Source organism: Larus michahellis, chromosome 15 (genome assembly GCF_964199755.1).
Source record: "Larus michahellis chromosome 15, bLarMic1.1, whole genome shotgun sequence".
Lineage (NCBI taxonomy): Eukaryota > Metazoa > Chordata > Aves > Charadriiformes > Laridae > Larus > Larus michahellis.
Genome location: NC_133910.1, coordinates 7,485,620 through 7,509,418, shown reverse-complemented (window position 1 = coordinate 7,509,418; position 23,799 = coordinate 7,485,620). Strand labels below are relative to the sequence as shown.

General features: G+C 44.9%; 1 protein-coding gene across 9 annotated transcripts; it reads right to left on the bottom strand.

Annotated features, from left to right (window-relative positions):
• Positions 1 to 107: 107 nt before the first annotated feature.
• CIZ1 (CDKN1A interacting zinc finger protein 1) lies at positions 108 to 20,374 on the bottom strand. 9 transcript variants are annotated; one of them, XM_074609180.1, is made up of 16 exons: positions 19,726 to 20,374; positions 19,333 to 19,460; positions 17,285 to 17,400; positions 14,635 to 14,801; positions 13,473 to 13,608; positions 12,489 to 12,549; positions 9,576 to 9,655; positions 9,124 to 9,203; positions 7,884 to 8,066; positions 7,400 to 7,530; positions 6,904 to 6,988; positions 6,186 to 6,299; positions 5,669 to 5,848; positions 4,945 to 5,014; positions 3,739 to 3,860; positions 108 to 1,009 (listed from the first exon to the last, which is right to left on the bottom strand). In XM_074609180.1, the coding sequence occupies exons 1-16, from the start codon at positions 20,236 to 20,238 to the stop codon at positions 404 to 406; spliced, it is 2,772 nt and encodes a 923-aa protein (XP_074465281.1). In that variant the 5' UTR covers positions 20,239 to 20,374; the 3' UTR covers positions 108 to 403. The 9 variants fall into 9 exon arrangements, with proteins under 9 accessions (XP_074465281.1, XP_074465283.1, XP_074465282.1 ...); XM_074609182.1 differs by having other exon boundaries at positions 108 to 946; XM_074609181.1 differs by having other exon boundaries at positions 9,124 to 9,197.
• Positions 20,375 to 23,799: the final 3,425 nt, after the last annotated feature.

Below are 23,799 nucleotides of genomic sequence, written 5' to 3'. Positions count from 1 at the left end.
TGCATCTTTGAAAGGAAACTGCTCTGAGGAGCAGAAGTGAGCACAGAGTCTCCCAAGAGATAAACTTTTCCTCTGCCTGAAAAGGAAATGAGAGGAACTACAAAGAATTCTTAGTGAAAAGTAAGTCCATCTATTTAATGAACTTTGTCCCCTATGGAAATCACATTACCATCGTTTTTCAGGTTCAACAATCCAAGCCTCAGTTTTTCCACATAATTGCTGTATCCCAACTGTACAAGTAATAACCAACACCATCCTGTATTAGACACGCTAAAGCCAGGCTTATTTTATTCTTAAAATAAAAACAGCAGTAAAGTTGAAGGTTTTTGCTCTATTAAAAGACTCCGAAAATAAACATTTCCAGCAAATATCATATGTAAAGGGCTCTCCCTTTAAGGCCACTCTATCTGGGTTTGCGCCTAGTAGAGCGTCTGCACCCAGCAGAGGTAAGACTGGCTGTCTCACCTTTGGCTAGGGAGGAAGGCTCTGCCTCTACCTCCTGGCCTGTGTTTGCTGCCTCGTTCTGTCCTAAACCCCCTCCATTCCCTGGATCCTGGCAGTCGTCTGTGCCTTCCCTTTGCCTGGCTGCATTGGCTTCCTCCTCCTCAGACACAGTGTGTCCCAACAACTCCCCTACGGTGCGGTTCTCTTCAGGGAGTGGGCAATCGGCACTAGTGGTAGTGGATTTGCTCTCTTCCTGTAGATTTCCTTCTTCTACAACCATGATTCCACATACATCATCAGTCACGCTGGCTAGGCTTTTGCCCTCTGCTACAGAGGTGGCCAGCTCACCCTTACCCTCCGGAGGCCTCAAAGCTTGTTCTTGCAGGGCCAACAGCTCTGTACCCTCCTTGTCTATTCCACGATCATCATTCATCTTCTTGCTGGGATCTGCTGTTGTAGCAGGAGGCTGTTTCGGATCATCCAGCAATTGGGAGCTGGAGCCCTGGGAATGCAAAGGAGCCTCGGGGTAGGCAGCTGTGGCGCGATGCCTCGCTGCCTTGTATCTCTGCAAATACAAACAAACCAATGTGAGAGACAAGCCCAGCTCAGCTACCGTCACTGCAGCAAGTAGCAGCTGGTCCAGGAAAACCTGTACAAAAACAGTGGTGAGCGGCAGCTAGAATCTGCAGGGGCACGGCTTGTCTCAGCAGCTCTCCTGGCCTGGCTGCTGAGGCTTTCAGAGAAGGGTCAGCTCCTGTGAGGAAAAGTGGCGATATTAAAAAGTGAAGTCCCTCTCGCATTACTTAACACTGAGCAAGTGCATGGCAGACCTGTGGCTCCTGAGACAAAAATCAGGTTTTGGCAACTGTTAATCTCAGTCAGACTCAGGACTTTGTAGATATAACAGTGCAAGTGACAGCTCTTGCTTCAGCTACTGCCAGGACGTAACTCTGGGCATGTACCCTGGATACATGAGGCTATGCACCGCCCTCAGCCACAGAGGTGTGATTTAATGTTTATCAGCCAAAGCAAGACTTAATTTGAAAGCTTAAGATTTTTTCACTCTGTTGATACAGTCTGTGCAGTCAAATTGTTGACAGGAACACTAAGATATCAAGAATTATCTTCTTGTTACAAGGCACTGAGGTTCTCTACAGAATAAAGGCAAGCATATCATCAATAAAATGACTCATTTGCACTTGCTATCATGATGAACCAGTAGAGGTCTGTAAAGAGATTAAAATGGCTACTAGCCATTTTCAAGACTGGATTTCAGAAAAACAGCAACTCTGTATAGCTATCTAACATGCAGCAGGAATCTGGTCTTCAAGACTCAGACAGAGCATGAGCTATAGGAATAAAACCAAAGCTCCTCCCTCTTTTCCACAGCCGTTCCCTCCACAATCAACTCACTTTCAGCTTTCTGCTAAAGGGTCCCTTGAACTGGCAGTAGCATCAAACCTGACAATTTAAGGAAACCATTTTGAGCACATTGGCTTTCACCACTGCCTTAAGCAGTGCTACTGTAGTCTGCAATGTGGAATTACAGCACATCAGACAGGCAGCTTCACATTGTAATTCAGTTTATCATTGCAGGCTTGTTCTTTCTCTGTCCTCAAATAGTGGGATACGCACAATATCATAACGCATTGGAGCTAGATCAGTCACGTCATACCACTGTACCTGAAATAAACCAGGCACAGGCACGCCAGTTTGTTTTCAGAGTGCTGCTGTGAACTGCCTCACCAGCAGACAATCCTCTGCTTTGAAACCCTCTGCTGAGCTACTCTTATCGGAGTACCCCAGAAACGCAATGATTTAACTCAGACTGTGACAAACCCAAGACACCTAGGCAGCCAAGAATAACAGTTATCCACCTGCAGATATTTAAGGTTGGACTCTTGTCATAAATAATCCCTCCAGGTCACTACGGCATCCATTTGAAGAGCATCTGATTTCAGCTCTAAGTGGGCCAAAAGGGAGGCATACACACTGCTGCTGCTGTTTCTCTCTAAGCTGATATAAAATAAGCCAGGAAAACTGCAAGGCAAATTCCTTCATTCCCGAAATTACTAACTGCAGGAGTGGGAGAGGATGAGCAACCCTGAACAGCTGTGGCCTTCTCCTGCTACTTGCCATTCCAAATCTACTGCTGTAAGTGCTGGCTTCTGCAGCACGCCACCCCTTTCTGGAGGCAGTGACTGTTGACTAGGAATAGTTAACCTGTCTGAAGACTAGCAGAAAAACAGTAAAATCTTTTTTTTTTTTTTTTAAAACACTAACAAAAGCTGGATACATCTGTGGTAGGGAAGCACGCCTGCTTTTGCTGGAGCAGGTTTTGGGTGCAGGCCGAGGACAAAGTCAGCGTGGGAGCCTCCCTTCTTGTCAGGGTCAGGGAATATCGCTCTCCTGCACAGGCAGGACCCAGGCAGTGGTCACGGGAGAGGGCAGAGACAGTGCAAGCCCTGTGTACCCACCACAAGGTGCTAATCCAGGCCCCTCACCCCCTGGCAAGTCAACAAGGACAGAACGATGGAGGCAGATTCCAGGCCAGCCCAGTAGGAAAAGCTTCTAGATACAAAAGCAGCAAGGGGCAATACGGCTTCTTTAGGTGGAGCCAGTAAAGCAAAAGGAACAGCATCAGCTGGCAGAGCTTTGTGCTAAGGAGTTTCTAGGAAAGGGTAGCAGACAGACAGACAGACTGACTTCCTGTTGCAGGCTGACCCTGGGGACCAAATGGACTCTCAGCAGCTTGTAGCTTCCATCACATAAAGAGTCTGTAATGTTACATTTCCAAATTTCCAAGGTGAATGCCTCGTTTTACCAGGCCCCTTCATGGATGAATCACACCCCCAATTTTGGCTAAGGAGCTGTTCCCACAGTATCGCATGAAAAGATGCAAATGTACTATCCTTCCTTAAAAGGAACAGCCTCTGTCTCTTGTTCTTTCCCCATCTTGACCCACCTGTAATCTGTCTAACAGAGAAGAGGCCTAGACTGAACAACAGACTCCACAGGTTCAGCAAACAGAATAGACACTCTGAGAAGATTTCCAGCCAGAAATGGGCAACAAGATGACAGCAGCAGTAGCCAGGAAGCAGGACTGGACTGGTTTGACATCTACAGTGGTGATGGGAGACAAACACAGAGCACACCAGGAGAAAGCTATGGCACAATGGACACCGAGGATGATGGAAATGAACTGAAGACAAGACAGCTGACGTGGTGGATTTGCTGAAGAGACACGCATGGGGGTAACAAATGCCAGGCCATGCAATCGCCAAAGGGTCTAACCTGAAAGTTCTCAAAATGCATCAGGGACTTGCAGTGTGCGAGCCGGGCAGCAGAGTCGCTATGGTAGAATTTGTGACACAGCCTGCAGAGGTAACCTGCGACGGGGACCAGAAAATCCAGGCCTGCGAAACGGGAGGGGAAGGGAAATCACAGATCACATTGAATGGAACTCAAATAATGAAAGCATGTTAAAAGGGAAGGGGAGGGAGAAAAAGAAAAATGGAAAGCTTTGCTTCTGTTAATCAGGGATTTGCAAGATGACTTGCTGAATATCTCATCTTACCATAGAATGGCTGTGTGGCCGATATTCAGAGAGAAATCTAGCTGCCAGAGCAAAGAAACTACACAGAGCATTAAGGGGGGGGGGGGGGCGGGGAAGGAAAAAAGAATACAATGGAAAACTACAGAGAACATGTGATCTAATGTGATGGGATCAAACCAAGCAGAAGACAGCAGGCGCGCAAGAGGAACACGCAGAGAACATTCACAGCATGAATCATTATTCCATCTGCCACATGATAGTGGAAGGTTACAGCGATATGGAAGATCGGTGTAAACAGAGCTCTCCTTGGGCACAAAACAGCCTCTGCAGAGCTGCCCTCCTCGCAACACGAGTGGCCGTTAGACATGTGAAGTCAGAATCGCTTACAGGGTGGGGACCAGAGACAGCCATCTGGAGGCAACACTGCCCACCAGTCCAGCAACATGTCTGAATAACCGCTAGGTAGAGCGTGGGGGTTCTGAAGCGGAGGAAACATGCAGAGTTTGGGCTCTGGCAGAGAATGCGATACTGTCAGTACTGCTCAGTATCTCTATACAAGCTGCATTTCTGTTGGAAAGCATTCTAATCAATATGCTTTCAGGCTCCATCTTTCCAGAGCATCCCTCATTTGCTACCTAATTTCTTCAGTACTCCTGCCCTACTTACTCCAATTCCTACCTTAGTAAGGTATCTGGCTCTCTTTCTTTCTTCTTCAATGCAAAAGGCAGCTGACAAACATCAATCACATCCGTATGTTTTATCACACAGTAATAAAGCAACGTTTGGCTCTTTCTCCAGGCAGCAGTGACTTGCACCAGTCCGATGCTGAGCACTATGGCCCAAGAACTCATTACAGCAGTAGATAGAGACCGTCCTCTCTTACAGATACAGCACGTGGCCAGAGAAGGTTCTGTGGGCCTTTGTGCTCAACTCTGCTTGCTTACCATAGGCTGTGTCTGGACAATACTTCTCGCTTCCTTCGTAATCCTCCAAAGACACTTCCTTCAGCCCAGTCTGGAAACCAAAAGAACATTAGTGCCTACGGTATCTATGCCAATTCCCTTCCTGGACTCTTACACTTTTCTGCTAAGCTTGGGAGCAAAACAGAGGATTCACATACCAGAGAAGGAGTTGTACAGCATCCGGTTAGGGCCAGATACAAAACCCAATGTCAGGAGGCCAATTCACTACAAGGGTTATAAAGGTCCCTTACGCTCCAAGCTTGAAGCAGCTTAGCCATGTACCTCCTTCTCGGTAACTGCTCTCTACTGGGAAAATTATATTTATCAAGGCAAATCTCCACACATTTGCTATGAGATCAAGCTACTGCTGGGCTATTCAAAGAGACTATGTCAATGTCTTTGTCAGAAATTCTTTCCCTTGAAAAAACATTGCTTATGCTCCTCAGCAACAAGGTAATGTTTGAAGACACCTGTCAGAGCTGTATGGCACAGCAGAAACACACTCCTGCATCCCACACGTAGTGCCTGATTCTTTTGCATTGTCCTGTGCTCTGGAACAAACCCAGAGCCCTCACCCTCCTGCTGCAGGGTAGAAGATTGACTGGGCTCTTGAAACCCTGAGCTCAACCAGCCAAGACCAACTAAGTCAGAGGATCCCACAGCAGATTCTCAGATAGGTCATTCCTTCTCCTTTTGCATAGCATACCTGCTTGGCAGCAGAATCTTCATTCTCTATCAGCACTACATCAAGGTCTTCCTCCTCACCAGCTCCCCCCTCCTCCTCCTCCTCTTCATCATCATCATCTTCAAAACAGCCAACAGCATCCACTGTGATCAACTCCTCTGAATCTTCCGGGCTGCCCAACTCCTTCTCCCCTAGCCTCACCTGTCAGGCACAGAAAACGAAGATCAGATCCACTCTGCGCTCTCCATTTAACCAAGGAAGACCCCAGACTCTGAACAGACTGCATCTGAGGAGTAGAAAGCACTGCAAGAGAGGCACAAAGCTGTCTCGCTTCTAGACATATCTAAGTCCTTGTCCCTTTTGCACTCAATTTCTTTAAGCTCTAACAACCGAAGACTAGCAAAAAATGAAAATTAAAACAGGGCTGGAAGAACTGCAAGTCTTCCATCCCTGCAATAGTCAGGGAAGCAGAAAGTTAAGCTGTTCCACAGCATAGCTGCCTCCAGTCCTGCAGAGCTCTCCACTCAGGCACAATTACCTCTTTGGCTTTCTGTTTGTGCTCAGGGGACTTCATATGTTCCACAAACTTGCGAGGGGTCTTGAAGTGTCGGCTGCAGACAGTGCAGAAAGGACGAAGCGAGCGTTTGGCCAGCTAAGGGAAGGGGGACAGTTCAGTAAGTCACAAAAGGCACCACTTCGGAGGAATGCAGATAGAACTTGAGTGAAACAGTCAGACCCCTGCATCTAAAACACGCAGACCACAAAGAGAGTTGTATTTTTATCAGAAAGGACTCCCTATCTCTTATCCACCAAAAAGATGGAAAACATGCAGAGCAAAACAAATGCAGCTTATAAAAGGTGTTCTGGCACTTCTCCTTTAGGAGCCAATAAATATGATGTCCCACCTAATCTTTAGCTTGAAAATTTACAGGCCAATCCCTCCATTCAATTCATTAGCTGAGTATGATAGGCCATATGTATTGAGAAAAGTCAAGAATTACAAACTAGAAGTGCTTCAGGCCATACTGACATAGCATGAAGTTCTAACTGGAAGTTCTAATGGTGCTGGTGTTCAGAGGCAGCAAGTAGCACGGTAGTGCCCTTAGACAGTGAGGATGTTACTGGCACAATTTTATGCGCATCCCTCCACTCCATCACTTTTCCTTTGCTGCTCAGGGAACAGAAGATGCTAGACACTTCCACTCAATCCCTGCGAAAGGTCAGTGCAAAGATGAAATCCATGCTATGGTTGTTACCTTGTGTTCTTGGGTCCTGCGATGTTTGATTAGATCCCCTGTGAAGTGTATCTGACAAGTGTTACACCATCGCTGCTGGGTCTCTCTGAAGTGACAACAGATATATCTGTAAGTCACACCTTTTTACATTCTCCATGGAATACCACAATCTGTTCTTGGCATTGTCTTCCCCAGAATTCCTATCTTTACAGGCTCAGATTTATCTTCTCCCCTTCCCAGCCATTTATACAGGTTGCTTTAGCTCACACTGACAGAAAGGCGCAGTTAAAACAAGTGTCTGACCTGATCTACTGTATTAAAAACCACACAGCAGGTCAAAGTCAACACTGGGATCCTTCAGCAGGAAGAAAGTTGCCTGAAGGAGATTAAGGCCACTGAAACCAGAGGGATTTTGTATCTTACCTAGAACACAAGGGCACTCTGGTGCAGTGAGGAATTTTAGAATCCATGTGGGTCCACATTCAAATTGTGTTTTCTAGCACAGATCAACACTTACCCATCTTTCTCTGACAGCACCTTCTGCTCCTTCACCATGGGCAGTAGCGAAACAAAGCAAACATTGCTCATGTGCTGAATCTCCCCAAGTCGCTGCTGGTGCTGAATTCCAGCCATGTGGGACTGGAAATTCTAAGAGAGAGGTTAGGAGAAAAATCCATTTAAATGTATTCAAAATACAGAAAATAACAGGTATGAGCTATGCTTTCCATTCTCTTGACTGCTGTTTAACAATGAAATGGTATAAAAGCTTAAGAGCATGGCTGCCTGTGGATCCACCCACATTCGCTCTCTAGCAGGTTGCTTGCCAGCTCCTCAGGAGCGGTTTATTTTATCTGCATGCTTGTCATCATTTTTGTATGTTCCTTGCTCCTGAAGCACGAGCCCTTGCAAACAAGTCTCCTGCTGCACCTCCCCACAGCAGCTGGCCATCAAATTCACTTCTCTTGACCACCCATATCACAGACAGACCTGTGGATTTTTACCTGCTGACTGCAGCAGTTGGTCTTGCAGATGTAACAGTAGAATTTAAGGACTGATTCAGGGCTGGGATCAGCTGTGCCCACCTCACAGGTCCAGTGCCCTGGTTTCAGAGCCGTTGTACTGATAGCTCTGCTCTCACTGCTCTGCTGGATAGTCACTTTCAGTGAACCTCCAGAGCTCAACACCTGCCAAAAGAAGGAGTCAAGATTAAGTCCAGTCTCTCAGTAGAAGACACTAAAAATTACACTTGCTTTTTGTATGCGACCTAAGCTCTCTACCCCTTAAGAAAACGCATTTAAGCTTGAATCTACAGGAAGCTGATCAGAAAGACTCTCGTACACACGTGTTCTCCCAGCACTGCTAAATCAGCAATCCCTGGGTCATAGTACCAGGCCTATTAGTACAGATGGTTGTTTCTATAGCCTCTGTAGACATTTTGTGGTCCAGTGTCTGGAGACTGGAGCAAAAAACAACGCGCTGGTAAGGGACACAACCAGCTCACGTTTCTCCACTGCAGAACTAAAGGCAACTCAGCACCACAGCCCATGGACAAAGGTACTCAAACAAGGGCAGGATGATACTTTCGATCACATCAACTAATGTATCCAATTAAGGAAGACTATCAAGTCTGCTTCACACCATGGGTTAAATCTTTGTCTGCTTACAGATTTAGCCAGTGTAAGGGCCTGGCTTAACTTCTAGCACGTGGGCAAGGTATTTCATGCCAAAGACTCTCAGGTCGCTGGCTTCACCCGTGTCTTATTTTTCCAAGCCACCTTTCAAAAGGCTCCCACTTTCTGCTCTTGCCTGCTGTGACGGCAAGTGCCACAGCAGCTGCATCTTTACTACCATCACCTGAATCTTTTTACATCTGCTCTTCAGCAACATAAAGGATGCATTTAGCTATGGCCCTCAATACATGTATTTTTCAGTGGCTCTTTCAATTCAACTTTCCATCTTTCCAGATGAATACTGAAATCTTAACGAACCCCAGCATTCGCAAACAGCCAGCAGTAGGTAAGGTACAGGCTAGGAGAGGTACAAAAGCAGCAAGTCAGAGCAGACTACGCACTAATTGCAGACATATTATGCCTTATTGCCAGGGACAACAGCTTACAGCAGGAGACAGAGCTCCAGACGTGGGTGCCATCTGGTTCCCAGTGGCAACGGGTTTCTCTGGGATGGAGGGGGAGGCTGGATGTTCTGCACCACCCCAGCCTGCATGGAGTGATGTCTACTCACCTCAGGAGCCTTTGGTTCCTCAGAGAATTTCCTCTCTTTAGAGAGATCTTCAGCTGTGTACTGCTTTGCATTATCTGTACCTAGGAAGAGAGCGTCCTTTTAGCTGCCTTAAATCAAAATAGCAATGACTGAAAAAAACAAAGCAGCAGGTCAATGAAGTCAGGGAGCTTTCCTCGCAGTGCTGGTGGCCGTAAGCCCAGCTCGCAAACCTTTCTCCAAAGAAATCCTTATTAAAGAGGGAAACTTCCCATCATTTGCATTTGGTAGGCAACAGGTTTTAGGGGACTGATGTTGAGATTTTGTTCCTAAATTTTCTCCTCCTTTCCCCATTCTCTATGACTGGAGGAAGGACATTTCTGACAAGACCCACAGGATCTACAGATGCTGATCCACAGGTGGAGTTCCAGCAAGGAGTGCCCTAGAAGTGCAAATCACAGTGCCCAGCAACTCACCGTCAGCTTGGACACGGGTGCTTGACTCTTCTGCGTCCTTGCTGCCTGTTGCATCCACCAATGCAGACTCCTCAGTTACACTTCAAGGATATCAAGAAAATAACCTTATTTGCCATGTTACAGACAAAGAGATTCAAAAGACACACCAAGGCACAGGCTGGGATCTACACTACTACACTCTCCACTAAACCCTCAAATCAATAAGCTACTGCAAGTGGTATTTCAGGCAAGGATTCGGCAGAAATAAATAAAAACAACAAAGAGTGGGCATTCTAGAATAGATTCAGAAACAGCAGACAATCTGGACAAGAATGTTAGAACTGATTTTTGGATCACTGCCCTCTCCTGCAAGAAGCCGGCAGGGAAATAAGTTGATACAGGAAATATTCTTAATAAGAGCTCTGAGAGCTCACTCCTGTCTTGACTGGTGACCTGCTGGGAAACTGCAAAACCTGGACAGCACTCCAAGCTGCTCTGTGCATGAGGCAACATGCAGAGACCTGTCAGAACTGAACAGGTTTTCAATGGTGTCTTACAGGGACTTCATCATAACTACCTGCTCTATTCATATCAGTCGTGTTTCATTCCTACCTTCATCATAACTACCTGCTCTATTCATATCAGTCGTGTTTCATTCCAGAGTCCCTACAGTTCTGCTTGTGGGGGAAGTGGAGTTGTACAAGACACAAATAAAAAAGACTTTGCTTTGTTTTATTTGGTACTGGTGATCTGCTAAGGAGAAAAAAGATCCTGAGGGGACTGCTGTGAATAAATGGTTGACTTGCAGAGGGCACAAAGTGTACTTTACAATGTCTTTCTCCATCCCCCCATTTTTCCATCAGGGCTAACACTTTTTGCCATGGCTTGAATGTCTTCTGTCTCAGGCCAGCTCGGTATCCCACCCGCTGGTGTCCTTCTGCCAACAGGGAGCAACACATTCTACACAAGCAAGAATACAAACTGTGCAGGTACTGCATCCAGGGATCCAAACACACACACACCCCCCACATAATTTACCAGGCTGGTAAGTGATAATGTAACTGGGTTACATGGCTATAAATATGCATCAGGGTTTGGGCAGTGCAAACACGAAGAAAACAAGAGTGGCTGGCATTAACATTATTTGTCAAGTGCTGCCAGCAGGCTCAACGCTATACCACACACAGATGGTGACAGCACTCCAGGGCAAGGGTTTGCAGGCTAAACTGCAAATCTAAGGAGCAATCTAAGGGAGCAAAAGCCATCACGAGCATGATCTAAGGAGGAAATGGTATTATATGGATACTTGTCAGGCCATGCTAGAAGTGGGTGTTCAAGGAGAATTTGAAGATGATGAGTGCTTTCTGCACTGGAATGAGGATGTTGTTCCAGGCATTACAGATGGTACATAGGAGAAAAGGCAGAAGTGGGAAAAACCTGAAATGAAGAAGGAGGCTGGTATTCCTGGCCAAAGGTAAATGGAACAATGAAGCATGAAACAAAAGTCTGTGACATGGATGGGGGGAGTGCCCTTCTCATCTATGAAGGACAATATGAGAACAGTAAACTATTTTTTTTCAGAGATCCGTTATCTGTTCATTAGAAGTAAACAGAAATATTTCAAAAAAAAAAAAAGCTAAGGAATTAGCTATTCTAAGTAAATACCAGCCATAATATATGCATCAAATCTAGCAGCCCCCAACTACTGCCTAGGAAGGGATTTTACTAATAGCAGGCTTGCTGCAGTGAGATCTGTCATTCCTCAGACTTGATTCTTTTTTCAGTGTATGTAACAGGACTTTGATTAATACCTTACTAAATATTAATGTAATTAAAATTAAATTAGCTTTGGCAAACAGATTAACAAAGCATACGCTCAAACGCATTTGACTTAGCTTTAATTGAATTTATTCACTTTCTGGCTAATCAGAGTTCATAATTCACGATGGTCCCTGCTCACATAATATTTATCACTCTTTAATGTTTTACATGATCAAGGTAATATCTGAACATCAAAGTAATCTTGGAATATTCTCCCTAAAGCTAGCCATTAATCTCTAATCTACAGATGGGAAACAGAGAGGTGAAGAAACTTCTCTGAAACCATGCAGTAAATTGTTAACAGGGAAGATAAGAGGACCCAGGAGTCCTGACTCATAGTCATTAACATATGTTGGAGAATTCTCAAATCAATGCCTCCAGAAATCTGTATTCACTCCCTCCTCTTCTCCCTCTGCACCCGCTAACAGTGACAGTTCTGGGAGAGGTACGGCATGGCACCATACAGATGGCACCAGGAGCTCCATGATGTGCCTTCCCACTAGATGGCAATACAGCCTTGTCTGTTCTTTCCTGCACCTGGAGAGGCAGGCAGCGCCAAGATGGACCTGCCATGGCCAGCATGCCTGCACGCTGCATCCCTTGCAGATAATAGGATTGCCTTTGTCTATTTTTACCCAACAGACAGGAGTACTGGCAAGACAATCTTTGCAGAAGGGATACAGAACTCAACACTCGTGGATACAGGCTTGGATATATTCCAAGGCTTTTCCTCTCTGCTGATACGTGGCTGCTTACTTCCCTTTTTGACATTTAGGGAAGAAAATTAGAGAAATATATCAGAATAGAAAAGAACCTCTCTGCTTCTTACAAGAATCCTGGCAGGAGAATACATGAGCAAACTCCACTTTCTTGCGTGTTTACATGAGCTGCTTCTCTTATTTTTCATTCCCATAGTTGGATCACCCACAGAAGAGACCCTACAACACCCGGGATCTCAGCACTATGAGATTTTCTGAATTGTCCACAAGCATCTGAAATACCTCCTACATGCTAGACATCAGGCCAGTACAGTACAGCCCTAATTATTAGAAAATAAAAATAGACATTAATTCTAAACCCAGTAACTATTTCAAAACCCCATTCAATAAATACCTCTTCAGTCTTTTTGCCGCAGGCTCAGTGTTCAATACAGATTCCGTTGGAATTCTTGTCTCTGCAGGAACACAGAAGGAGATCTCCTTAGCAAAGCAGATCATGCCACCTTCAGCATATTCTCTAACTGAATGGCCAATGGCAATAAAACTCTACTAGAGCAAATAATACCATACACTTGGTTATTCTGAATTCGAGAATTGTAGCGACAAGGTTAGATAATGACCTAAGAGATTCCAGTTTTATTGCAGATGTCACTGTATGAGGTGTCGTCCAGAAAGAAATCTACCTTTATGTCTACTAAGCGGGTCTTAGTGCTAGACCTAGGTGACAAGAACACAGATCATAGGAACATTAATATAAGCCAAGGTGGCATACCTACCTGACAGCAATCATTTAATCAGGTAATTTTCCCCACTGCATATACACTGGTCACAGCCTCATCATACGCCTGCATTTTTAGATTAGGCACTCTTCAGTCAGAAATAACATTCCCAGCATTCCCACATCTGTATTGTATCTGACACTGCAAGAGATTCAGTGCCAGCAGTTTCTGTTCTGACAACTGGAGTACAAGTACTCTTCCAACTCATCTTGTTCTTAGCATGTTGGTTGCAACTGATTTTGCTTCACGTGTTTGACTTCATGAGATGCTGAGTTCAGCACAGGTAAGACAACATGGAAGCTTTCATTTCAAACCACTTTTACTTTTTTGCCCCCGATCTTAAATGGGGCTTGCTGTCAAAGTGACCTCCGAGAGGCTTCCATGCAAGAGATATGGAGCTAGCTTATAAAAACCAAAAATATCCAGGAAAAAAGGATATATGAAGCACATAGCAGAGGGCTGCCATAGGCAGTTTATTCACAAATGGAGAGAAATGTAGCTGATCAATACTAAAGCCCCCTCCAGTCTTTGTTGCAGGAGTAGCAAAGAGAAGTTTATAATGTCTAGAAGCATTTGTTTCTCTACAGGCTCCCCCTTACCTGTGGATGGCAAGGAGTTGTTCTGCTCTGACCCTGCTCGCCCTCCCTCTGGGATTTCCATTTTCTCATCACCTTGTGTCTGAGATGAAGAACCAGGATCTAGTTCCCGCTTCCTGTCAGGGACCCTCTGGAAGTCCTGCAATGGACAGAGAGTCACTGCCAGCTCTCGGTCCTTCCTCAAACCCAACACACTGCCCAGAGCACCAGACTTTTACTGTGAGACAGGAATAGGAATTCCAGCTCATGCAATGGAAAGGAATAGATGGTTTACAATGGACTGTCTTGCTTCTTGCAAGTTTACATGGTAAACAAGGCACTGCACTTTAATTCCATAGGCAGCCCATGACATTTCTTCAGTGCTTTAAGTAGCAGCTGTAAAAGACCCAACTGCTTGCATAGAGTAGGATCACTTTAGAGACACTCTGGCAAGACGTCCAAGGGGAGGGAAAAAGAATAGTCACAAATAATCCACCTTCCTTTCAACTATGGAGAAAAGTCAGTCCAAGAGTGGAAGTCTACCTTATCCAGCACATCTTTTTGACAGAATGGGACCAAATATGCAAAAGCTAATCAAAGAGGAGGGATGTACCAGACAATTAAACCAAGAACCATTTCCAGGACACAAGAGAGACCTTAATGGTGGAAAGTGAGAAAGATTTTTACAAAACCAAAATTGTTGATTTTACAAAATCCATGATCCTGATCTTAAAACGAGGGAGAGCAGCCCAAAGAGGCAAAGTGACATGTCCATGGTAGGAACAAGTCATTTGGGAACAACAAACTGCTTTGGAAGGCTAATGGGGCAGAACTCTGGCCTCTGTGAAGAGCAACACACTCAGACAGGATTTCTTCTATTGCAATTACTTCGAAGCTGGTAATTTTGAAGGCCCCTTTTATATCTTAGGTTTAAACAGTTCTGCTACGAGGAATTCTCTCTTGGGCAAGTGACAAGAAACCTTTGCATCATATATGTAAACATGCACCACAAGAACCTTAGGGATGGACTTATTTCTGCATTTCTGTGTCAGCAGCATGGTGCAAAATGTAGTTTTCATTGTAAGGCTCTGTCCTTTCTCTTTTGCTCTCCACGTACAATACAGTCAACTGCCGCAAGTGCAAAAGGAACACGAAGCTCCCGAACAGCTGGAAACTACAAGCCCACCTTACGAAAGGTCCGGTTCTGCCGCGGGAAGGGAAGGTTGGGGAAGCCCAGTCGAGTTGGCTTTAATGAGACCCCAACAGGTGGTGGCCCCAAGAGGGAATGTCTTGTAGCCTGAGGGAAAAACTGCTGCAGTGCCGGCGCTGTCATGTTAAATCCACGCAGGTTTCCTATAAAGGCAAACACACAGCATATCACCATCCTGCAGTGTGCGAATGCGAGAGAAAATCTTCCACCTGTACAAACAGCAGATAGAGAGGGGAAGGGCTCCTCCACATGAGACCCTGTACTTTATTGGGCACCATATGGGTGCTCTATGCTCTACCCTCTTCAGCACCCGCCAAACAGAATTTGATGTGATAGCAACTATTACTATGTATCAGACTATTTAACTGTAATTGTCACTGCAGGCTAAAATCATTAGAGCAATTATTTGATCTAAGCACACTAGCACTTGTGTTTGCAACAAACAAGGTCTCGCTTTACAGAAATTCTCTGTAAAAAAGGAAAATTCATCCCACATTCGTGCAGCTGGCAGCTCGCACCAGAGTACGGATGCTGTTTATCACAAGCCAGTAACAGCATTTCATTTAAAACAACACTGGACTTTTCAAACAAAATATTCCACAGTCCTCTCTGCCACCTGGTTGTCATGCAAGTTCAACATGTCAGCCTAAATGCCGACACTTGAGAGACTGCCATTTCCAATTATAATGCTCTGCTTTCTGAACAGTTCTTTTCAGCATCCACAGACTATTAACTAAGTCTCAACAATTTCTTACGACGGCCGTCCTTGTTATCCCCATGGAAGTGACCAGATGCTTCAGCCACACCCTCAGAAGCTGTCCACCATTCTGGAAACCTGGATTCATATTCCAATTTTTTTTACCTCACACTTGAATTAGCACATACTCTGGCTTTTTAGAAGCTGTCAAAAGAGGCCAGAGAAGTTTGGAGAAAGGCACTCCAAAAGCTGAAAAACCAAGCTACACTGTTTGAAGCCTGCAACACAATAGGAAATACTCCCCGACATTTGTCTTCAAAAGTAATCTAATCTCTTATTACTTACCATAAATAACCTCCTGCTGTAAAAAGCCATAGCTGTATTAAAAAGATATCTATAAAACAAGAAGTTATCTTCTGCTCTCAGTTTAGGGCCTTTAAAGAACCATACATCTATTTCAACTTGAAGTATTTATATTTTCCTATTCCCATTGCTGAAGCCACATACAGTCAATTAATTATTTATGCTGATGTTTTGCAGGTACAGAGGTACACAGCATGAGATATTCTTACACATAACCCAAACCTGAATGAACAAAAAAAATTCATACCCCTAAGAAGGGCCACACCAGACACTGCAACCATATTACATGTTACGTGTGGCTAGCTGATGTAGATTATTGAAAGAGACGTCACAACTCAACTCTGCATGTAGAGGTGAAAAGAAGAGGAACAACGCAAAGTCAAAGTGCACGTAGAGTGTTCATTACACACACCTTATCCTGCTCTCGTATCTCATTTGCCTCAGGCCCTTAGCATACTATTTAAATACAACTTCTCAATAAGAGATTTTGCTTTAGGGAAAAGGTGAGCCCATGCTAACATCAAACATATCTGAAAGGAGTATGGCTGACTCAAGTGGAGTCAGACTTCTTTCCTGACACAAATACATACACCAATCTTCAGAGCGTGGCTTACCCTTTTTCACTGCCAGCTTTCCTACAACCTGACAGAGATCTGTAGAGAGCCACTGGAGTCACTAGAGAGCCCTCTCGTTAAATGGGCAAGAGAGAACAAAAGGAGCGTTAACAACATGCAGAATAAATCTATTGTCTTCACATCTGGGCATGATTCACAGGCGAGATTAAAATTGCAGGCATTAATCTAAACTAGGCACTTTAAAACTATCCCAGGTACTGATTTTCTGTGTTGAAAAGAGCTGACAGGTTAAGACATGAGCAAAAATAAAAACACAGCTTTATTCCCAATATCTTTATGTCAGCAATGCTATTACTAAGGCAGCTTCATGAATTTGTTTTGAAAACATCACATCTGGCAAAAAAATCCACTTGTGGAAACACAGTGATGGAAGAACAGTGATATTATCCACCACACAAATGACAGTCATTTCAGGGGATAGAAATTTCACAAAGTAATTTAAACCCAAACCATTTTCCACCACAATATACTTCATTTGTTTGTACTGCAGGAAGTTTGGGCAAAGACAAGCAGACACTGCAAACAAGGTTAGCACATGTGTAACAGACAATGAAATAAATTGTTGTAACTTTCCAACCAAGACAAACAAATAATGCAAATCTAAGTATTTTATCTAAATATATTGATGGCAGAATACTCTCTCCACCAAGTGTATGAGGGAAAGCACATATTTAGTATCTAACCCGATACCTTCTAGTGCTATTCCCAGTAGTGAACAGTTGGGCACATGGGATTTTCAACAATTGAAGAACCTCTGTGATGTGGAATAGGGACAAATTAGAAGATGAGGAAAAAAAAAAAAGAAAGACAAACAGAACTGCCAAATACAAGGACTGCAACGGTTCGGCACGAAATAACCATACTATGGTTTCAGTCCATGAAGGATGATTAAATAACTCCAATAAGCAAGCGTCTCCCATAACGACGGTACCTTGCATCTGCTGCATGAGTAAGGCCCGCTGAAGCATAGGATTGGCATTGAGCAGCGATGGTTGATTTGTTGCCCGTAAGCTCAGCATCTGTTGCTGTTGCGGTGGTGGCAAACCCCTGGAAAAGAAGGCATTAATCATAAGAACCCAATAAAAACTGTACCTTTCAGCTCCAGGCATCTAACAAGTATAAAAAAGAGGAGCAAAGAACAGCTGAAGTGCTGATATACATGCATTAGAAGATACCATACACCGGCACTGTATCCTCTTTCTTCCACTCTCCTGGAATTTCCAAAGCTGACAGATTGTCTATCAAGGAATTTGAGGTCAGAGAGAACTCCTTAGCACCAAGCCCACATAAAGCCTGTCAAGCAGCATAAAAAAAGCCCAGGAGCTGATGACTGCAGTTCTACAGAATTATGCAGCACTCGTCAGTAGAAATGAGCGATCTAGATCAGCAGCTACATTTAACACAACAACAAAAAAAGAAGTTTTAAAAACCAGGGAGTTTTCTCAGTAGCTTAAAGCACATTTTTCCAAAACCGATGCCTCCCACACGGAGCCAGACAGGCCATAACTGTAAATGGTGCCCCCTAACTGCAAGAACTGGATGGAAAAATAAGGCACAGCCTTCATATTTAAAACACGAGGAGGAAGAAGCGAGCCGAGGAGGACTCTCCGGTCCTAAAGGAGGGTGGAGCAGACATGAGAGAAAAGTCTGAAGAAACTGGCAGGCACTTCTTCAGGCAATTGCAAGGTCAGGCCCACCTCTAAGCATGACTGCTGACACAGCTATATCTGTTAGGGCTGTAAAGAGGGACAAACACGGATCAAAATATCCGTGCTGACAAAAAAACACAACCCTCTTAACAGCATTTACAGCAGCTCATCTTCACGTTTGCTGCTCCAGATTGTTCTAGTCTCAGAGCCAAGATATTTATACCAGAAAAACCATACTTTTAAAGGTGTAAGATGCATCCGTGCTCTCACAGCCAGTCCCATACTGGCATTTTAAGGGCAGCTTTGTTTATAGTAGAAGACATAAGAAAATGGTAAGAAAGACTGAGAGATTCGTATTTCCAGCAGAACAGAAAGATTCCCACATTCACCTCAGAGACATATGCCTTTATAAGGATAATTACTATAATTTATTAAATAAGGAATTAACTTTCTTCTTAAATTCACATCCCATTGCTTTGACTTTCCAGAGGCTTTACAGAGAACAGTAACTGCAAAAAAATGCATCATCTCAGAGAATTCGTGTTAGTTCTACAAATCTCAGCTCATCGGGGACAACTGCTCCTATCTAAGACAGTTATTTTCTCTCTTGCAGTTTTTAGGAAAGCCCCGTCTATTTGCCTTTTTATTTCTGTCAGTTATCATTTGTCTTTTAACAAACAAAACATGGTTTTCTCCATGCCGCCCCCATCCCCCAGTGCTCAGTCACATCCTCAGCACCGGTGCCACCGCAGAAATAAGTTCAATAGTCTCACCTACGCCAGGAAACACAGCCAGAGAAAGAAAAATAAATAAAGAAGTGAAGTCCAATAATAAAATAAAGTGCGTGTCTCTACTCAGGGCGGCTCGGTTCCGTGCGTACGAGCATTTCTGCGGGAGAAGGCGGTTTTCCCCCCAAGCCCCCTCCTCGCCACCGCCGGGAGGAGGGTCGCCCGGCCCCGGAGCATCCCCCCCCTCCTGCCCGGGGTCGCCCTCGGGGACTCCGCTACGGGAGCGGGGAGGCATCTCCTTGTGGGGGGGGAGAAGAAGACACGAACAGCGGCAGCAGCCCCCGACCCGCCCGGCCGCCCCCCTCAGGCACCGCTCCGCCGCTCCCCGAGGCCTCCAGCCCCCCGGCTCTGCCCCGGCGGCGGCCTGCGCCCCCCACGCCCCCGCCTCCCTTTGTCGCCATCCCCGCCGCGGCGGCGGACAGGCCCGCAGCCAGCCCCGACGCGGCTTCGCCGGGGCGAGGAGGGACGGAGGGGAGGGAGGCGAAGGAGAGCGGTCCCCCGGGACAGGCCCCAGATCCCCGGCCTCGCGTAGCGGCGCTTACCGGCCTCCCTGCTGCGCCGAGGGGTGGTGGTGGTGCTGCTGCTGCTGGAGGAGGTGCTGGAGCTGCAGCAGCTGCTGCTGGAACTGCTGCTGGTTGAACATGTCTGGGGAACTGCGAGCGGGGCCAGCCTGAGACAAAACACGGGAGGGCGAGGGAAGCACCGGCTGCGGGGCTGGCGCCTACCAGCACAGCAGCCATTGAGCGGGGCAGCCGCCGCTGCCGCCCATTCATTCACTGAGACGATCCCCCCCTGCCTCCTCCTCCTTCCCCCCGGGGTCATCGCAAGCACCAGCCTGTGGAGGAGGCTTCCAAACCCCACCTCCCCAAACCCGTTCCCGACCCTCCCCTGCCAGCCCAGCCCAGCCCGCCCCGCTCCCCGCCGCGGGGACGCACCGGGCCGCCCGCCGCAGCCCCTTCTTCGCTTCCCCGCCGGCACTCACGGCGTTCACCGCTCCCCGCCGGCCGCCTCCATCTTCCCGCCGGGGACAATAACCACCTGCCCGGCTCCCGGCAGCTCCTCCGGCAGGGCTGGAGGAGCCGGCCGCCCCCGCAAGGTGCGGGATCACTCCCACAGCCCCCGCTCGGGTCGCCCCATCTCGCAGCACCTCCGCGTTTCGTCCCCGGCACGGCAAGAGGAGCGGGGTCCCCTGTCCCTGGAGAGGGCTGGGAGGGGACGGACACCATCTGTGCAGGGGGAATGGAATAAACGGCTGCAGAGGGGGAGCAGATGGCTTTCAACAGCGTGGGTTTTCTGCTCTTTGTTGGGTTTGTTGGTTTTGTTTTGTTGTTTTTTTTTTTTTTAAATAGTCCAGGGGAATCTTTGGTAACCATCTCGGCGAGGAGATGGAAAAAACCCAGCACGGCCTCTGGCCATTCGCTGTGGTCACATCCCGGCGAGTCTGCCATGAGAACCTGGAGGAAAACAAACAGGGACTTCTGCAATATTACTCTGTGCTGTAGACTGGGATGACTTTTCTAGCAGATCCATCCCTTTTATTTTTTGTGAGTCTGCAGCAAAACCTTTCCTGCAGCACCTGCTTTCTGTAAGTAAATTAATGTTAAGGGTATTCAGTACACAGCCTCTGTAGGAAAATATACCAAAGCTGTCATTTTTTCTTATACTAAACCTAGCAAGGGTAAAGATGCATTTGTGCTCTTTGCCATTCCAGAGAATCCATCCTGAAATAATTTACTTTATAGTCTTATTATTCATGCCAATAAAGACAATTCATTAAAGGCCTCAGAATTGATTTTTAGCTGAGAGTATTGTAAGCTGAACACAGTTACTGGTGATATACAGTTAGCGTTAATAATTTTCAATGCAGCCGCATATGTTGATTTTTCCTTTGGGCAATTGATTTTACAATAATCAATTTGGAGATGACCATCCATATTAATCAATGACTGGCCATGTTAACGACCAGAGTCCTTTATCCAGTCACAGCTGTCTGCACACAGAGAAAATGGTCTCCTGCTAAGCATTAGAACTTACCATTCTATGGGATTGTATCATTCCAGGGAATATGTACATGGAGCAGAAAACATACATGGAGTCTTTTTCAAATCATTTTGCGTAATTGATCATCTGGTCCTGTAATCGTGCCATTACAGCAGATACCCGCCTGGCTAGTCAGCAGTGGCGGTGGAGAGGGTTAATCCTACGATCCTACAAATGTCTAGCTAGTCTGTATATTAGCCAGACATGCAAAAGACAGAATTCAGGTTGTATAAATAAATGTAAATCTGAAGCTGATGTCTTCTATTCTTAATTCTACAATTCAAGTTCTTGTAAGTATTCTTTGTATGTCACATTTGGAAATCTACAAACACCATGTTAATGAGATAGGTGAGTAACTAAGTCTACTCTTTTTTTTTTTTTTTTTTTTTTTTACTGTTAGATATTATATTCTGACATAGTCTAGAGGCTTCCTTCAAAGACTGGGCTTTCTCCTGCAAGGTCCCATATACAAATTATTAAATAAACAGCCTTTTTGAGTTTATGGACAATAAACCACAACCCAACGCACAGATATACTACTGCATCAAACAAGTCTGGACACGGATTCAGCCTCATGCACACACAAGGCAAGTCAGGATTTGGGCTGTAGGAAGTGAAGGCACACGCTGCTTTATCAACCTACAATCCAAAGGTTGATCTTCAGAGATGTCTTTACGCACCAGTCATAGATATCACACCTCCCAGAGATGGTTTAACTGAATCCAGAAGAGAAGGTTCCAGATTCCGCTAATCACACCGTTCAGTTTGAAAGTCATACAGAGATGTAAGGTAACAGCGCAGAAAAATTGGGCTAAGATCCTTTCTTTCATTGCAGGCAATAAAACAGCATCTCTTAGGCTGACAGGCAAAAGGTACTTACTGTCAGTGCCCACTGAGCATTGGAACACAGACCTTGACCTCCCGTCTACTGACAGTTGTTTTTTTCCTGCAAGGAACTTTCAATTATTAAGCAACTTGCTGTTCAGTATGCAGTGGTAAATACATGTCATTATGTGAGAATACACAGAACCTTAAAAACATAGTGCTACAATACAGACTACAATATTATTACTCAATAATAAGCTAGGTATCCACTTGGCTCAGGGGTGGTTACGCAAAGATTGTGCCTCATTGACAAAAGGAGTGAACAAAACAGAATAAGAATTAGAAGGTCGAGGCAAGAAAATGACCCAGGCAGTACCCTGCAATACAGAGAGTGACATCAATAGAGTTGTTGGATCATCACTATAAGGCAACCTGCATTACACCTCTATATGATTAGATCGGGGTTACGAAGTTTTTTGGCAGATTTGTTGACAGACCGTACAAATGCTTTTTATTCAGGAACTGGATTGCATTATATAGCCAAGTTTTTGTTGGGCTATATGAATTTCTTACAGGGACCGGATCAGGCATTCAGATAACTGTAGATTTCTAGTTTTCAGCACATGACTGGACTGTGCAGTTGTATGTTTTAATTTTGGCTTTGAAAAAGACTTGGTATGCAACCCTTGGTGAAGCCACATAGCTTTTGAAAATCCAAGTGTGTTTCTCAGTGCCTATGACAGCACCAAGAAACTGCAATGCCCACAATTTCCTCTGCAATCCGCAAGGACGGTGTTATTACTCATCCATTTCACTAGGATACAACTAGTTCTCACCATAATGTCTTTAAACCTCCCAAACTCCTTGGAGGAAAAAGGCATATGGAGCTTTAAAGTACTTTTTCTTCTTGGCTTTTAGGGCCTGTCCATTGAAAGAATGGGTTGAGTTTCACCAGACCCACTCTCAATAGCTGATATTAATTACTGGAGTTACACTGTTTCCCATGTCTGTTTTATCTGGAGGAAGACGGTATTCACGCATGAGAAAGCGGTAGCACACAACATTTCAAAGCAAAATGATCTGTGCATTAGAGGATATTTGCACCCACTCTTTGTTCTATTGCTCTAGAAACCTATTCCCAATATTTCTTGATTGGCAGGACAGGCCGACAGAATGTAAACTAAGATACTAGCTTTACACCCATTTTGCCACTCGGCCAATTAGCTTCTATCAGGGATTTTCAGTCACAAGGTAAAATATATTCCAGGAGCTATTTTGTATCATCTCACTGGATGTGGAAAGCACAGGGAACTCAGCTTTGTTGCTCTTAAAATATAAATTTAAACTCACATCCATGTCTAGATTCCTTTCCTAAGGGGCTACAACATTCAGTTTATTTCTTCCCTTATGTATATTCTGGCTTCTGTGGAGTCACACCAAAAATAAGCTTGACCCAGTGTCTCATACACTAGATTTACCTTATTTTACATCTTTTTGAGGGATTCTCAGACCAGTTCAGCAAATTTCCTGTTTGAGAACAGAAGAGAAAATGAGGAAGCATTTCACTATTTTATTCTACAAAGAAAAAGCTCTGTATTTGCAAATCAAAAACTAAAGGCTGTTTTTCTTTCTGATAGCTTTTCCAACCAACAGGAAAAACACAGAGAAACTTTTTATTTCTGAGCAACTGATACCACGAGCGATCAATGTTACTCTGGTATCATTGCTACTATAGTAGCATCTAAGTACCTATAAAACAGATACTTAAATTGTTTTTATCTCCATAGGCAGCTTTACATAGTCATGTAAATTTAAGAGGCTAATTTTAATTAAGTTTTTTAACTAACAGCTGTAAAATGCATTCTATAATGATAGAGACACTGACAATCCTAGCCCTGATTCTTTGTGGAACTTATATTCTAACCTCTGCTTGTAAACAATTTAAATTCTTACCTGTATTTACAAATATTTCTTAGGAATCCAAAGGGCCAAGAGCACCCAATTCATGACCCACCGTGAAGTGTTCTGAACATTCACAGCTCTACCTGCAGTCAACAGAAAGAGTTTGCAGATAACTAGGAGAATCTTAAGCTAATTGTATTCCACATTTTTGCCTTTTTTTTCGCTGAGGACTAGATGTGTTA

Excerpts from the sequence above, each read along its gene's own strand:
- CIZ1 (XM_074609180.1), bottom strand. The coding sequence starts at position 20,238 with ATGGCAGACTCGCCGGGATGTGACCACAGCGAATGGCCAGAGGCCGTG. Across the intron at positions 9,204-9,575 it reads CACCCGTGTCCAAGCTGACG|GTACAGATAATGCAAAGCAG; the intron begins GTGAGTTGCTGG and ends CTCTCTTCCTAG. Across the intron at positions 3,861-4,944 it reads TTGTCCAGACACAGCCTATG|GCCTGGATTTTCTGGTCCCC; the intron begins GTAAGCAAGCAG and ends CCCGTTTCGCAG.